Raw genomic sequence first — 18,091 nt, 5'->3', positions numbered from 1 at the left:
AAAAGGAGAGGAATCCCTTTCAGAGGAGCGGGATGGGACTGATGATTCCTCTTCTGAGGAATCAAGTGGAGAGGGACCCTCTTCAGCTTCTCAGGATGAGAAGGTGTTAGTACAGATCCTGGGTTGGTCCGTTCCACATTTAAGTTGCCCGAATTTCTGAGTCAGTTAAAGAACCCTCCTCTTCTTTGGGTTCACTGAAGCCTCCTCAAACAACACATGCTGTTCCTGTTCATAATTTACTAGAAAAGCTCATTTATTCTGAGTGGGATCACCCAGATAAACGTTTTTTTTCCGCCTAAAAAATTTTCAACACTTTATCCTATGGAAGAAAAGTTTAGAAAAATGTGGGGTATACCGGCAGTTGACGCCGCCATTTCCTCAGTAAATAAAAGTCTGACTTGTCCTGTCGACAATGCTCAGATGCTCAGGGATCCAATTGATAAAAAGATGGAATCCCTGTTAAAAAATATTTTTTCCTTAGCGGGTTTAGTAGCAGCGATCGGGGTCTGTCAATACTTGAGAAACCATGTTAAACAAGTCCTCAAAGTTCTACCTGAACAGCAGGCCCGGGGGTTGGCCAATCTTCCAGCGGCCTTATGTTTTGCTGTTGACGCTATCAGAGATTCTATCATCCAAACCTCTCGCCTTTCGCTTGGGTTGGTGCATATGCGCAGAATCTTATGGTTAAAAAATGGTCAGCCGAAGCACCATGTAAGAAGCTTCTGGCTGGATTTCCATTTCGTGGTGCTAGGCTGTTTGGAGAGGATTTGGACAACTATATCCAAAAGATCTCTAGTAGGAAAAGCACTCTCTTACCTGTTAAGAAAAGGAGTAAGCGTCCCTCTTTTAAACGGGCTCTTTCCCCAGTGCCAGGAGCATCAGCTTCCAGGCAGTCGCGGCGGCCTCCTCCGTCAGGTTCAAGAAATAAATTTCAGAGTCGACCCCAGGGACAAAAGAAGTCCTGGGGGAAGAAGCCTACTAGACAAGACGCTAAAGCCTCTTTATGAAGGAGCGCCCCCGCTCGCTCGGTTGGAAGACTGCTACAGTTCTCAGAGCTCTGGCAGGAGGATTTCCAGGACAGATGGGTAATCTCCACGGTAACTCTAGGTTACAAACTGGAGTTCCAAGAATTCCCCTCTCCTCGTTTCCTCAGATCAAATGTCCCCAGAGATCCGGAGAAAAAGCAGTCGCTCCTTCTAGCATTGGAGCGACTATTGTCACAAAAGGTCATCGTGGTGGTTCCCATGGAACAACAGGGATTGGGATTTTATTCCAACCTTTTCACGCTTCGAAAACCAAATGGAGATGTCAGACCCATCCTGGATCTAAAGGATCTAAACCAATTCCTAAAGATTCAATCTTTTCGCATGGAATCAATTCGGTCAGTAGTCTCCATCCTACAAGGAGGAGAATTTCTGGCGTCAATAGACATCAAGGATGCGTTCCCTGCTCATCAAAAGTATTTGCGTTTCGAAATAGAAAAACGCCATTTTCAGTTTGTAGCCCTGCCTTTGGGGCTAGCCACTGCACCTCGGGTGTTTACAAAGATCTTGGCTCTTCCTCTAGCCAGATTAAGGGCCCAAGGTATAACTGTCATAGCATACCTAGACGACCTGCTCTTGATAGACCGGTCGGTAGCCTGCTTGAACCAGAACTTGGTGACCACACTTGGAATACCTAGGTTGGATTCTCAACTTAGAAAAGTCTTTCTTAAAACCAGTAAGAAGACTAGAGTATTTGGGCCTGGTCATAGATACAAGCCAAGAGAAGGTATTTTTACCTCAGGCAAAGATCAGTGCCTTAAGAGAACTGATTCAGGTAGTCAGGACCAAAAAGGGTCCTTCTGTCCGCCTTTGTATGCGGCTGCTGGGAAAGATGGTGGCTTCATTCGAATCAGTTCCCTATGCTCAGTTTCATTCAAGACTGCTGCAACACAGTATCCTGTCTGCTTGGAACAAAAAGGTACAGGCATTAGATTTTCCGATGCATCTGTCTCCTACAGTGCGTCAGAGCCTCAGTTGGTGGTTAATACCCGAAAACCTGCAAAAAGGGAAATCCTTTTTACCGGTTACCTGGACAGTGGTAACAACGGATGCCAGTCTTTCGGGTTGGGGAGCAGTTCTGTAACAGTCTGCGGTCCAGGGGGAATGGTCCGAAATCGAGAGGACTTTACCCATTAACATTCTTGAGATCCGTGCGGCGTATCTAGCCCTAAGGGCCTGGACTCTCAGGCTACAGGGTTGCCCTGTCAGGATCCAGTCCGACAATGCCACAGCAGTGGCTTATATCAATCATCAAGGATGCACCAGGAGTCGTGCAGCTCAGAGAGAAGTGAACCAGATTTTAGTCTGGGCAGAAAAGCATGTGCCATGCATATCGGCAGTTTTCATTCTAGGGATAGAGAACTGGCAGGCGGACTATATGAGTCGCCAGCGGTTAGTCCCAGGGGAATGGTCTCTTCACCCCAACGTCTTTTGGGCCATATGCCAAAGATGGGGGGTTCCAGATGTAGATCTCTTTGCATCCAGATTCAACAAAAAGGACGACAAGTTTGTGGCAAGAACAAAGGATCCTCTTGCATGCGGGACAGATGCGTTGGTGATTCCGTGGCATCGGTTCTCACTGATTTATGCATTCCCTCCTATTCTGCTACTGCCACGGCTCCTTCGCAGGATCCGGCAGGAGAAGTAGTCGGTACTTCTGGTAGCCCCAGCCTGGCCCAGGAGAGCTTGGTATGCAGAAATAGTAAGGATGACAGTGGGTTCCCCGTGGACCCTTCCGTCACGTCCAGACCTGTTATCTCAAGGTCCAGTGTTCCATTCTGCCTTACAAACGCTAAATTTGACGGTTTGGCTATTGAAACCCACGTTCTGAAGAGTTGTGGGCTTTCAAGTCCTGTGATCTCTACCTTAATCAATGCAAGGAAGCCAGCTTCCAGAGTGATTTATCATAGAGTTTGGAAGACTTATGTATCCTAGTGTGAAGCCAGGGTTGGCATCCCAGAAAATATGTCATCGGTAGAATTCTTGACTTTCTACAAATAGGATTAGAAATGAAGCTGGCCTTGAGTACCATCAAGGGCCAGGTCTCGGCCTTATCAGTATTATTTCAACGGCCACTTGCTTCACATTCTTTGGTCCGAAGCTTTATGCAGGGGTGACGCGTCTTAATCCTCCGGTTAAAACGCCCCTAAACCCCTGGGACTTGAATTTGGTTCTGTCAGTTTTACAGAAACAGCCTTTTGAACCAATACGTCAGATTCCCTTGGTCTTGTTGACAAGAAAGTTAATTTTCCTGGTAGTCATTTCTTCTGCTAGAAGAGTATCAGAATTAGCAGCCCTTTCCTGTAAAGAGCCTTATTTAATCATGCATAAGGATAGAGTGGTATTGCGCCCTCATCCTAGCTTTCTACCAAAAGTGGTTTCAGATTTCCATCTAAGCCAAGATATTGTTCTGCCCTCCTTTTTTCCAGATCCCTGTTCTACGGAAGAAAAGTCACTACATTCTTTGGATGTAGTAAGGGCAGTCAAGGCCTACCTGGAAGCAACTGCTCAAGTTCGCAAAACGGATGTTTTGTTCGTACTACCCAATAGAGGACAGGTAGCGTCAAAGTCTACCCTTTCAAAATGGATTTGACAAATGATTATTGAAGCTTACGGTTTGAAACAAAAAATTCCACCTTTTCAAATCAAGGCACACTCCACAATTGCGATAAGTGCTTCTTGGGCGGTGCATCACCGGGCCTCTATGGCTTAAATCTGCAAGGCCGCAACCTGGTCTTCAGTCCATACATTCACCAGATTTTATCAGGTGGATGTGGGAAGGCATGAGGATATCGCCTTTGGGCATAGTGTGCTGCAGGCAGCAGTACGAGGTCCTCAGGTCTGATTACACCCTACGTTGTGTGGTCCCCTCCCCTCAAATAGCATTGCTCTGGGACATCCCATCAGTAATTACTGAGGCTCTGTGTCCCGTGATGTACAAGAAAGAAAATACGATTTTTTTATCACAGCTTACCTGTAAAATCCTTTTCTTTTGAGGTACATCACTGGACACAGAGGTCCCGCCCCTCTTCTAATACACTTATATTGCTTTGCTACAAAACTGAGGTATCCCCAGTAAGGGGAGGGGTTATATAGGGGGTTGAACTTCCTGTCTAGGGTGTGACCAGTGTCCAATCACCTTGTGATACCCATAACCCATCAGTAATTACTAAGGCTCTGTGTCCCGTGATGTACCTCAAAAGAAAAGGATTTTACAGGTAAGCTGTTATAAAAAATCCTATTTTTCCAAAAAATACATTTTTTGATCACTTTTATTCCTATTACAAGGAATGTAAACATCCCCTGTAATAGGAATATGGCAGGACAGGTCCTCTTTACAGTGAGATATGGGGTCAATAAGACCTCACATCTCACCTCTAGGCTGGGAAGCCTGAAATTTTTAAAAAAATGATCCTGGCTTCGATCGTAGTGGTGAGTTGGTAGAAGCACCTGAGGGCGGCGGGAGGGGGGACGACATCCCCTCTTGCCTCCCGTAAGAACGATCAAGCAGCGGAACAGCTGCTATAATCATTCTCATGGTGTAGGGAATCGCCGGCTGAAAAAGCTGATATCTGAATGATGCCTGTAGCTGTACCCATCATTCAGATATCCCCGCACAAAGTCAAGCCACATACAGAGGCCGAGTATGGCCGGGCATGGCAAAGTATGGCTGGGTATCACTGAGTATCGCAGAGTATGGCTGGGTATGGCAGAGTATGGCTGGGTATGGCGGGCTATTGCAGAGTATTGCAGGGTATTGCGGGGAATTGCAGGGTATTGCGGGGAATTGCAGGGTATTGCGGGGAATTGCAGAGTATTGCGGGGAATTGCAGAGTATTGCGGGGAATTGCAGAGTATTGCGGGGAATTGCAGAGTATTGCGGGGAATTGCAGAGTATTGCAGACTATTGCGGAGCATTTCAAGGCATTGCAGGGCACTGCAGAGTATTGCGGGGCATTGCAGAGTATTGCGGGGCATTGCAGAGTATTGCTGGGCATTGCAGAACATTGCAGGGTATTGAAGAGTATTGCACAGGGAATTGCAGAGTATTGTACAGGGAATTGCAGAGTATTGCACAGGGAATTGCAGAGTATTGCACAGGGAATTGCAGAGTATTGCACAGGGAATTGCAGAGTATTGCAGAGTAGTGCTGGGTATTGCTGAGCATGGGGGGAGGTGGCTGAGCATGGAGGGATGGATGGATGGATGTGACTGCACATGTCACTGAGCAGCGCTGTGGGCACTACACATCCAGCCCACAGCACAGCTCCCATCCGATCTCTCCCCCTCTGTACCGATCGGTACAGAGAGGGGAGGGAGGAACCGGCCTCATATCATGACGCCGGTTTGTTTACATGTGATCGCTCTGTCATTTGATGTTCCCGGATGGCCACGGATGTTCCCGTGTGCGCGCCCCAGGGGGGCGCGCGGGAGCAGTTTTCTGGAATCACATCATATGACGTGATCCCAGAGTTATCCAACCGCCCTGCAGCCGTCATTTGGCTATGGGCCGGTTGGCAACTGGTTAAAAAAAAGGGTAGTCTCTGACCCACCCAGTTGTGTGACAATAGCAAATTATTATTCGCTATGGCCTTCCAGATTCTCCTCCCGGCCAATCAGGAAGTGAGCCCTGAGACCTGTCACCCGATTGGCCAAGGAGAAGCGATCCTATTGGCCACTGAGAAGGAGAAGGGAGGAGACACAGGGGAAGCCGCCGTGAAGCCCAGGAGGAGGAGACGCAGGGTGGCTAAGGGTGGATTGTTTGCCGCCGCCGCCCCCCACCACCCCCCCCCCCACAAAAAAAAAATATACCACAAGCTGCCACTGATACATTGGCCATTTATACAAACCTGTTAGGCAATGGCTAACACTATAATATAACTTTTCCAAAGTTGTTTCCTGCATTCTGCTTTAACATATAGATTACTGAGAATATTTCCAGTGTTTATTGTTGAAAAGTGTGGAAATTAGATCTGAAAAATAAAATAGAAGCACAGGAAACCACTGTAGCAATTACCTTTTCTTCTGAAATCACAGTAAGCTTATCACTGGCAATCAAGCTGCACACTTGTTCTATTCCAAGATTTAGAAATTCCTCACCTGCGACAATGTCTGAAAAGTGTTGTTCTGAAAAAAATAAAAATAAAAGATAGAGAGGATTGTCAATGCTATGTTAACACCACAAGCAACAACAAAAACTGTTCAAAGTGGAATCTACAATATGGCAACGTTTGTCTTCAATCACAGTAGCAGCACATTCCCACAGCAAAGAGAACCTTTCCTGGAAGAAACAAATAGGCTGTCATTGCCGACTTTCCATTCTGCAAATTCTAACTGCCTGGCTGCCACGTGGACACTCTTACTTCATTAACCAAGAATAATAAGACACATGAGGGGTTTTAAAGCGTTTGTTACCCCAACACTTCCTGATAAGTGGCTGCTGCACCATGTACCTGTATGCAAAAGTTTCCTGTTCTCTTTGTATTGCTTCCTTTATGTGAAATCCCTGGTGTTCCTCCAAGTTCCCTTGATTTCCTATTAAAAACTGACTACACTAAGCAGGAAAGCACACAGTGGTCAGTTCTCTAGCTATGCTGGGAACACAGTGTGCTCTCCTCCAATGATCAGACTTGTTTGGACATGCCCCAGCTGCACAGCCATTCACTGGGAAGCTCAGTCTGCTGTTACTTCTCCTCCCCTCCAGCTCCTATGCAGCTGAGAACAGAGGGAAGGTGATCGTTTACAATCACTTTAACTCTAATTTGATAGTATTCATACTGGTTGACGACACAACCAGGCAAGAGGCATTTCCAGAAAGAGGTCAGCAATGTCAGACACCATATTTCTCATAGTATAGGCTTACCTTAAAGGAAGGCTGACCTGGCCTTAAAAACATTTCTAAGGTAACTTTACTGCTTAGGTGTAACTCAGATCAATCCCTGTGAAGTACCTAGCGCCAAAGGCCCAAGCTATCCATTGAACCCAAAGGCTAGTTATAGGTGGGGCCATTTGTTAGTTCTGTTGGAAGTATTTTTAACATTTTATATATGGGAGGAAATAGAATATACTATAACTATTAAATCCAAAGTACTTTATAAATGGTTTCATTTTTCACATCTGCCTGGACAATCACTCTAAGCACAAGCTGTCCAAGGTAAACATGAATTGGGTACCACCAAGGATTTTCTTCTTTATTCCCATTGGCCATGTTTAAAATGTAAATCAGAATGTGCAATTTCAAGCAGGATGCCCTATTCTCAGCTTTGCACTGATAAGGACATTTTGTTCACATCTCAAAATAAAGAGAACTTTAAAGTGATAATAAAGTCTAGTTTTTTTGTTTAGTTAAAAAATAACAAGCATGGTATACTTACGTGCTCTGTGAAGTGGTTTTGCACAGAGCAGCCCAGATCCTCCTTCTGCTGCACACAGGTTTTTTTTATCTTAATGCATAGAATGCATTGAGATTAAAAAAAACTTCTGTCTTTACAACTACTTTAAGTACTGCCAGTGTAAATTAAAGATGGCCATAAACCAGCAGAATTTTTCAATTTAAGAACATTTGTTTGATTTTCTAATTGTTAGTGGAGTCAAATCAACATTCGTTTTCAACTGCAGTGACGAGAAAAGTCAAAAGAGCAGAATTAAAAATTGTTCTTGAACAAGTTTCTAATGTGGTTGTCTTTCAGGAAATCAAATGTTAAAAGCAAACAAAATTTTAAAGTAATTAAATTTACTGAGAATTTTTGTACGAATGTTTGTTTGAAATTCTACTAGTGTATAGACAAGCTTATGTCTTTACAATAAAAGGGCGTACAATCATTCAAGTTGTGATAAATACATGCCAAAGGCACCTTTCCTCTAGAAATCTAATGTCCAACACAATACTGGAGAATTTTCAATAATTTAGGTGAGAATACCAAATGCTGGAGAATTTAAACTGAACATTTTTATTTGAGAGGCAAAGAAAGAATACAATTTTCCTGGGTCTTCTAAATGAAGGTGGTTGGGTTCTGCAGTAATGGCAGGAAATCAACACACAAGTTAAGATGGCAATAAATACCGCATGCACTGTGATGAAGTGTCCACATGCATGGCAGCTGTAGGTAATGGAGCCACTATGGAGCTGAAGTTGCATAGTAATAAAGTGGGTGGGCTGTTTGGTTAATACCGCACATGCACAGTAGGAAATGGCATCAGCAATATGGTAGTGATGATGTCCCTACCAGGCATGCGTGAGTCATCACCTCCATTTCTCTACTATTACAAAGCCCTTTGAATATTAAAGCAGCTAACATATATGCATCTTAAACAATGTAGCCAATTACTAGACGTTTGGTTTAAAAGAAATAGTAAAAATGCAGAGGACCACCGCTCTGGACTGTGAAACCAAGGATGTGATGAGCGAACAGTGACAAACCCACTCCAGGTGCTCTGGCTCAGATGTCCTCCTGTACATCCATAGACCTAGTTCAAGCACACAAACAGGGAGGCCAGCAACTCTGGGGATTCCATCTGAAGTCCTTATTATATTATGACCATGTAAAAAGTAACGGCTAACGCGTTTCAGCAGCAGTCTTTGTTCACAGCACAATTAAAATAAGAAACACAACATATTATATACACATACATATACATACACACACACACAACGAAAAAAATCCCACTCATTAAATGATATCATTCAACTGCAGTAAACGAGACACACCGCTGCAGGTGTGCAATCTCTAGGGGTTGATACCTTACAAAACATAACATGATGGTATTGGGGTCAATGGATAAGTAATATGGCTCTAAGCAAAGACAAAGTAAACATGAAGGACATATCACAAACCAGAATACCACACAAACATGCAACAGAGAAAAAGATCATCACACTGCAAAATTCATGCCGGATGGTATCCTTGTCTGGAGATTAAAAATCCACCAGACCGCTCTTTCTAGGAGTCTGCGGTGTACGTATCCTCCGCAAGGTGAATTTTTAACCTTTTCCAGACCATAAAAAAGACAAAAGGATTACATGTTACCAGAACGTAAATGTTTAACCACTTGCCAACCAGCCGCCGCATTTTTACTGCGGAAGAATGGCAAGGCTGGGCGAAACGATGTTACCTTACGACGCTTCGCCTTTTGGCCACTAAGGGCGCACGCCCGCAGTGTGTGCCTGACCCCAATGCAAGTGCCCGGTGGGCGGGATGACCGGCGGGTTTCCGCGATCGCTTGTGACAGAGCGACAACCAGGATCTGTGTGTGTAATCACACAGATCTCGGTTCTTTCAGGGGAGAGGAGACAGATTGTGTGTTCATACTACGTATGAACACTGATCTCTCTCTCCTCCTAGACAGTCTCACCCCCCCCAGTTAGAAACACACATAGGGAACACAGTTAACCCCTTGATTCCCCCCCCCGGGTATTAACCCCTTCCCTGCCAGTGACATTTACACAGGAATCAGTGCATTTTTATAACACTGATCACTGTATAATCGTCAATGGTTTCAAAAATGTGTCCAATGTGTCCGCCATAATGTTGCAGTCCCGATAAAAGATCGCCACCATTACTAGTAAAGAATAAAAAATTTAAAAAATGCCAGAAATCTATCCCCTATTTTGTAGACGCTATAACTTTTGCGCAAACCAATCAATATACGCTTATTGCGATTTTTTTTTACCAAAAATATGTAGAATACATATCGGCCTAAACTGAGCAAAAAAAATTTTTTTTGATAAAAAATGTGGCATATTTATTATAGCAAAAAGTAAAAGTGTTTTTTTTTTTCAAAATTGTCGCTCTTCTTTTGTTTATAGAGCAAAAAATAAAAAAAAATCACAGAGGCGATGAAATACTACTAAAAGAAAGCTCTATTTGTGGTAAAAAAAAGGACCTCAATTTTGTTTGAGTACATTGTCGCAGGACCGCGCAATTGTCAGTTAAAGCGACGCAGTGCCGAATCACAAAAAATGGCCTGGTCATTGAGCAGCCAAATCTTCTGGGGCTGAAAATGTTAAAATGTTTGGACACATTCGATAGTCCTATATCACTGAAATAACATGCCCCATGGTAATAGTTACATAGTTACATATTAGTTACATAGTAGGTGAGGTTGAAAAAAGACACAAGTCCATCAAGTCCAACCTATGTGTGTGATTATGTGTCAGTATTACATTACATATCCCTGTATATTGCGGTCATTCAGGTGATTATCTAATAGTTTCTTGAAGCTATCAATGCTCCCCGCTGAGACCACCGCCTGTGGAAGGGAATTCCACATCCTTGCCGCTCTTACAGTAAAGAACCCTCTACGTAGTTTAAGGTTAAACCTCTTTTCTTCTAATTGTAATGAGTGGCCACAAGTCTTATTAAACTCCCTTCTACGAAAAAGTTTTATCCCTATTGTGGGGTAACCAGTACAGTATTTGTAAATTGAAATCATATCCCCTCTCAAGCGTCTCTTCTCCAGAGAGAATAAGTTCAGTGCTCGCAACCTTTCCTCATAACTAAGATCCTCCAGACCCTTTATTAGCTTTGTTGCCCTTCTTTGTACTCGCTCCATTTCCAGTACGTCCCTCCTGAGGACTGGTGCCCAGAACTGGACAGCATACTCCAGGTGCGGCCGGACCAGAGTCTTGTAGAGCGGGAGAATTATCGTTTTATCTCTGCATTTGATCCCCCTTTTAATGCATGCCAATATTCTGTTTGCTTTATTAGCAGCAGCTTGGCATTGCATGCCATTGCTGAGCCTATCATCTACTAGGACCCCCAGGTTCCATCCTAGATTCCCCCAGAGGTTCTCCCCCCAGTGTATAGATTGCATTCATATTTTTGCCACCCAAATGCAATGTTCATAGTGCACCCTACATATTGTAAATTACAGGAAGTGCATTGCTCGTTCCACAACTAATAAAATCGCGGAGCACATAATGTTTTGAATTTTTTGGAGTGTCTCCTACAAAAAGAAACAGTGCCTGCCTGCTGGATATCCTTTTCCTGAGTAAATGTAAAGCGGGGTTCCACCCAAATTTTGAACAATATCTGTATGTATTCTCTTCCTTGCCTAGATACTGACATGCCGTTTAAAAAAATTTAAATCGCCGTAATTACCTTTTATTTTTCTATTCTTCTTTGCACTTCCTGGTTCTCCTCCCGTGGGAGTAGGCGTGTTTCTAGCCTCTCCCAGACTCCTGGGAGCTAGTCTCAGGCTTCCCAGGATGCCACTGAGCATGTGCGGAAACGAGCAGTGAATGCTGGGAGCACAGCATTCACCACATCCAGGAAATAAATGCTTGTGGGCTTCAAATGCCCACAATGAAGATGGAAACCGCCTGCAGTGAATAATATAAGTTATTCTTTCCGACGAAATCTGACACAGGCGGACATATTACACACAATATGTGAGCATGTAATGCTGAGAAGAAAAGTTTGTGAATGAACTCAAAAAAAAAAAAAAAAAACGATAGATAGGTGGACCCCCGCTGTAAGTTGCTATTTACAGCAGATATGATCACAGCAATGTATTTCCCTGGCCACGTAAGGTGTTTACATCAACCGGGACCTTGAAAGAAAACCTTGAAAACAGGTTTAGGCTGGCAGTGCACTATCTATAGCTAAATGTGGGATTACTAAACAGTTTGAATAAAGGGAATGAAATAGAATCTTAAATAGAAATCTGAAATAGAATCTCTGTCGGTTTTTTTTTTGCACTGAAAAAAAAAAGTGCATTTATTTATATTTATATATATATATATATATATATATATATATATATATATATATATATATATACACACATACATATATATATACACATACATATATGCACACACATACATACATATACAGTGGGGACGGAAAGTATTCAGACCCCATTAAGTTTTTCACTCTGTTATATTGCAGCCGTTTGCTAAAATTATTTAAGTTCATTTTTTTTCTCATTAATGTACACATAGCACCCCATATTGACAGAAAAACACAGAATTGTTGACATTTTTGCAGATTTATTAAAAAGGAAAAACTGAAATATCACATGGTCCTAAGTATTCAGACCCTTTGCTCAGTATTTAGTAGAAGCACCCTTTTGATCTAATACAGCCATGAGTCTTTTTGGGAAAGATGCAACAAGTTTTTCACACCTGGATTTGGGGATCCTCTGCCATTCCTCCTTGCAGATCCTCTCCAGTTCTGTCAGGTTGGATGGTAAACGTTGGTGGACAGCCGTTTTTAGGTCTCTCCAGAGATGCTCAATTGGGTTTAAGTCAGGGCTCTGGCTGGGCCATTCAAGAACAGTCACGGAGTTGTTGTGAAGCCACTCCTTCGTTATTTTAGCTGTGTGCTTAGGGTCATTGTCTTGTTGGAAGGTAAACCTTCGGCCCAGTCTGAGGTCCTGAGCACTCTGGAGAAGGTTTTCGTCCAGGATATCCCTGTACTTGGCCACATTCATCTTTCCCTCGATTGCTGCCAGTCGTCCTGTCCCTGCAGCTGAAAAACACCCCCACAGCATGATGCTGCCACCACCATGCTTCACTGTCGGGACTGTATTGGACAGGTGGTGAGCTGGTTTTCTCCACACATAACGCTTATAATTAACGCCAAGAAGTTCTATCTTGGTCTATCAGACCAGAGAATCTTATTTCTCACCATCTTGGAGTCCTTCAGGTGTTTTTTTTTTTTAGCAAACTCCATACGGGCTTTCATGTGTCTTGCACTGAGGAGAGGCTTCCGTCGGGCCACTCTGCCATAAAGACCAGACTGGTGGAGGGCTGCAGTGATGGCTGACTTTCTACACCTTTCTCCCATCTCCCGACTGCATCTCTGAAGCTCAGCCACAGTGATCTTTGGGTTCTTCTTTACCTCTCTCACCAAGGCTCTTCTCCCCTGATAGCTCAGTTTGGCTGGACGGCCAGCTCTAGGAAGGGTTCTGGTCGTCCCAAACGTCTTCCATTTAAGGATTATGGAGGCACTGTGCTCTTAGGAACCTTAAGTGCAGCAGAAATTTTTTTTGTAACCTTGGCCAGATCTGTGCCTTGCCACAATTCTGTCTCTGAGCTCTTCAGGCAGTTCCTTTGACCTCATGATTCTCATTTGCTCTGACATGCACTGTGGGCTGTAAGGTCTTTTATAGACAGGTGTGTGGCTTTCCTAATCAAGTCCAATCAGTATAATCAAACACAGCTGGACTCAAATGAAGGTGTAGAACCATCTCAAGGATGATCAGAAGAAATGGACAGCACCTGAGTTAAATAAATACTTCAGTTTTTCTTTTTTAATAAATATGCAAAAATGTCAACAATTCTGTGTTTTTCTGTCAATATGGGGTGCTGTGTGTACATTAATGAGGAAAAAAAATGAACTTAAATGATTTTAGCAAATGGCTGCAATATAACAAATACAAGCATACCCCACTTTTAAGTACACAATGGGGTTTATTTACTAAAGCGGGGAAGTGCAAAATCAGGCTCACTTCTGCATAGAAACCAATGAGCTTCCAGGTTTTATTACCAAAGCTTAATTGAACAAGCTGGGGTTAGAAGCTCATTGGTTTCTATGCAGAAGTGAGCTTGATTTTGCACTTTCCAGCTTTAGTAAATACACCCCATTGTGTACTTAAAAGTGGGGTATGCCTGTAGTGAAAAATTTAAGGGGGTCTGAATACTTTCATTCCCCAAAGTGTATTTTATATATATTTTTTTATTATTATTACATAGCAGATATAGTCTGCTTCCCTCAACATTTTCCTTTTTTGGTTTCCTGGCTAGTCCCCAAACCGCTGACCACAGTACTACTTTATCTATCCCATGTGTTCTACTACACTAAACCTTTCATCCAACCTCTAAATTATTGTATTTATTACTTTAAAAACCAGTCTAAAGAAAGGTACTAATGAAAAAAATCTAAAACTAAAAATCACTTGTGGGTTTAACCAAAACATAATCCACTGGTGATGTGGATTGTGTTTTATACAAAATTTGGGGTTGATACCCACATTTGTGACTTCTTGGCTAAATCTGGGAGACTTACATATAGTTGAGTTTAACCAAATAGATAAATGATGAAGAAACTCCTGCGCTGTCAGAAATACCTATGCTAAGGGGCACTGCTGCAACACCTAAATGGCATGATCTGGCCTTTAGGGATGTTACGGTAATGTTAGGGATCGGCGTCGACCGTAATAGTTACTTAGCTCTGCGAAGTTGCCATCACAGAAACTGGCTATTTAACATCCCTAAAGGCCAGATCATGCGACTAAGACGTAATTGCACTCTTGAAAAAGACTTCTATATGCAGGCCAGTCTGATTGGAGAGAGATTCATAAATAAAGGCTACAGTCAAGAGTTTATAAGAGAATAAAATCGAAGAAGTAGGACAAATGCAAAGACCAGTATTGCTCGAAGACAAAAGACCAACATGTCAACAGGATCAGGTGCCCCTAGTCCTTGAGTACAACTCGCAATATAAGAAGATCGAAAGCATCGTATCACGAGACACTGGCATATTTTGAAATCTGATAGAGGGCTCAGGGAGGTGCTACCAGATAAACCTAAATTTATCTACAAAAGGGCACCCACACTAAGAGATCGGTTAGTTAAAAGCGTGATTGAGCCTCCAAAGAAACAATCTTCTTTCTTCACAGGCAAGGGATTTCACCCTTGTAAACGATGTTATACCTGTACCCGTACTAAATGTCCGAACCAAAAAGTGTTTTCTTTCCAAACAAACAGCAATGGCACAAAATATGAGATCAACGAGTTTATTGGGTGCAATTCTGAGGGAGCGGTCTATGTATTGGAGTGCAGCTGTGGCCTCCAATACATTGGCCGTACCAAAAGGCTATTGAGAATTCGTATCAAGGAACATGTTCAAAACATTCAAAAGGGGTATGACAAACACAATGTCTCTAGGCATTTTGATAAATGTCACAATAGAGACCCTAGCCATCTAAGATTTTGGGGTATTGTGCCCTATACCAAACCATGGTGTGGGGGACACAAAGTGAGGATTCTAAAACAACTCGAGTCCCAGTGGATCTTTTCTATGGACACTCTTGTACCCAAAGAGCTTAACATCGAGTTTGACCTGAATTGCTTTCTTAGCGACTATTAATCTTCTGCACCCCATGCGATTATGTACACCGGGTCCCATATCCTCTCCTTTTCTAATACTCTACTGATTTTCTTATATACTCTCCAGATTAGTTTTACTTATATATTTTTTATCTTTTTGTTTTGCTATATTGTTATTACTGTCATATACACATATTCTAATTTTAGTGTATTTACCTTATGCATTCCCTTTCAGTGAGCCTGTGATATTCCCCGAGCTCCAGTATCTTTTTGATATCTCTGCTTATTCCATATATTTTTTAAATAATTTTTTATATTATCCATTACTTTTGACATTTATTGTCCCCTCTCCTGCTGGACTAACCACTAGTGTTTTTTTTTTTTTTTTTTTTTATAATTTTGCCGTTTTTGGTTTGCTCGTTTTTACTGTATACTTGCCCCTTTTTATACATTTTTTTAGTTTGTTATTCGTTTTCCAGTTCATTTATTTATTTTTTTTTTCCCAGGATTACATATATTAGTTGGCTGCTATGCACCTTGCAGTGTGTGCAGCTTGCTGGGCCTCTTGGCTGCCTTTTATTAAGCATGATTATGACTACTAGTGCCTCTTTTAATACAAGAATGAGACCTCAACAAAATGACCGACGGATTTGTCCAGTGCTGGGTTCACCCAATGCAGTGGCGGGCTTTGGGAAAATGGCCGCCGGGCGTCCATTTTTGTAGTGGCGGTCTTCGAGAAAATGGCCGCCAAACACCCATTACATAGAGACCATATAAAAGCATAGACTTTTCACCCCGTGTTATCCTCTGATGAAGTCACGTGACGTGACGATACGAGTCAGGATTGGAGCACGGGAACTGTCACAGACTGATGATAGGATACGAGCTCGGTGCTCGTGGATACTTTTTACTATAGCCTTCTGCCAAATGTAAGTGTACTATGCTGTTTTTAACCTAATAAACTGATTTATATATGGGATCACGCTATGTGCACTCTCTTCCAACACTCCACATATATTCATCCTATTGTGACGAGCATTGAGAAAATGGGGACGGTTTGAAGACACCCTTTTGAGGTATACGAACTCGGCATTCGTTGGATTGACGCCCACACTCATTTTACAAAAGTGAGTGCATCCCCCTTCTGTGTCCTGTCCCTTTTTCCACTCTGGCCGCCACGGAGTTATACTATATACTGTCTGTTTATGTTTTTTATATACCATCCTGCACACCCACCACCCGAATCGCCTGAACTACTGGATGGGACCCCTGCTTGCTGGTGATTTGTTATTGGATTACAAGCTGTTGTCTTGCAGCAGTAAGGTGAGCTGCTTGCGAGCACAGAGGTGTCCCCACTGAAGACTTTTTTTCCCTTTCCTGTGGCTTGTGGACTTGCCTTTTTGGAACTAATGAATAATTGTTTGAGCACTTTGTACTACAAGGTGGTGGGACTGTTCACCATTTATTTACTTGGAGTCACTAATAAGAATTTGCTGAGTTACCACATATGTGCTAGTATGATACTAGCCCTTTTGCACTGAGATTCCTTTGTTTGATTTATATTTTTATTTGGTTCAATATATATATATATATATATTTTTTTGTACCCACACTGTATTTGTCACTCATTTTATAGCTTTTTATACGTTTTAGGCAATTTTGTTTCCTCAGTCTATTCGGATTTAGTGCCCATGTGACCGCACTTTATTACATTTCATTATACTGTTATATTTTGTATAATTTTTACATTCTTTATTAAAGTGTATACACCTTTAAAGTGATTGTAAAGGGAAAATGTTGTTTAAAATAACAAACGTGTCATACTTACCTGTGCTGTGCAATGGTTTTGCACAGAGGAGCCCCGATCCTCCCCTTTCCGTGTCCCCCACCAGCGCTCCTGGCTCCTCCCCCCTGCTAAGTACCCCCCCACCCATAGAAAGCCACTTTTTATGGGGGCACTTGTGTAGGCTTGATTCCGAGCTGCGCTCTTTGTGGCCTCAGCTCCCTCATCACTGGCTGTGATTGCCAATGGCTCCCACTACTGCCTCTGAGCCAGTGAGGAGAAAGACAGAGCAGCTATGCTGTTCTTGGACACAACATGGAACAGGATCGGGCTCAGGTAAGTATAATGGGGGGTTTTTCCTTTAATGCATTAAGGTAAAAACCCGTCAGTGCTTCAAACCACTTTAAGCCAGATTGTTTGCGAAAAATCACGCTAAACAATTTAACCATATACCAAAATTAGAAAAACCACCAGTAACTAATAGGCTAATTCAGAGCTGCCAACATATAAAAGTGTACTCACATAACTAAACCGAAATATAGATTCAATGTATGTGGTGCTATTGCTGCCTAACTAAAAATAAATAAATAATAGTGCATAAATATCTTAAATCAATAAATAATTAATCCAAAAAACAAATTAAACTCTTGCAGAATGTGGTGCAATTCCACCGAAAAATGCAGAAAAACTGTGCAAAAAATGCAACAAATTCCATAAAGATCCGTGACTCAAAAAATATATGTAAACCACAGAGATGTGCAACAATGTATAAATAACATAAATAACTTCATATATTCATAAGATGAAAACTAATTTACGAATTACGTACATTGGCGCCACTTGGGCACAATGTAGAATTCAATCTTAAAGCGGAGCGCCGCCGAAATTTTTTTGTTTAAAAGTCAGCAGCTACAAATACTGCAGCTGCTGGCTTTTAAAACATGGACACTTACCTGTCCAGGGCGCCCGCGATGTCGGCACCCGAGGCGGAACCGTCTCTCCGTCCTCGGGTGCTGCCGCCTCCATCTTCGGTAAGGGAATCAGGAAGTAAAGCCGCGCGGCTTCACTTCCCGGTTCCCTACTGCGCATGCGCGAGTCGCGCAGCGCAATACGGATGGTCCCTGCTGCCTCTGGGACCCGTGTGTTTCCCAGCAGGCAGCGGGGAGGGAGCAGGAAGTGGCGTAAATAACCGCAGATTCTGCGGCTATC

The 18,091-nt window shown here is 42.7% G+C and overlaps 1 protein-coding gene across 2 annotated transcripts in view; it reads right to left on the bottom strand.

Annotated features, from left to right (window-relative positions):
* KLHL2 (kelch like family member 2) overlaps nt 1-18,091 on the bottom strand; it is a 265,189-nt gene that overhangs the window by 112,339 nt on the left and 134,759 nt on the right. For both annotated transcript variants that reach the window (XM_073606085.1, XM_073606086.1), the window contains exon 6: nt 6,061-6,170. In XM_073606085.1, the coding sequence (XP_073462186.1) occupies nt 6,061-6,170 (110 nt within the window). The remainder of the gene's footprint in view (nt 1-6,060; nt 6,171-18,091) is intronic.

The sequence above is a fragment of the Aquarana catesbeiana genome, linkage group LG01 (genome assembly GCF_042186555.1).
Source record: "Aquarana catesbeiana isolate 2022-GZ linkage group LG01, ASM4218655v1, whole genome shotgun sequence".
Classification (NCBI taxonomy): domain Eukaryota; kingdom Metazoa; phylum Chordata; class Amphibia; order Anura; family Ranidae; genus Aquarana; species Aquarana catesbeiana.
The sequence above is the reverse complement of the archived record's forward strand: the minus strand, read 5'-3'. Positions and strand labels throughout refer to the sequence as shown.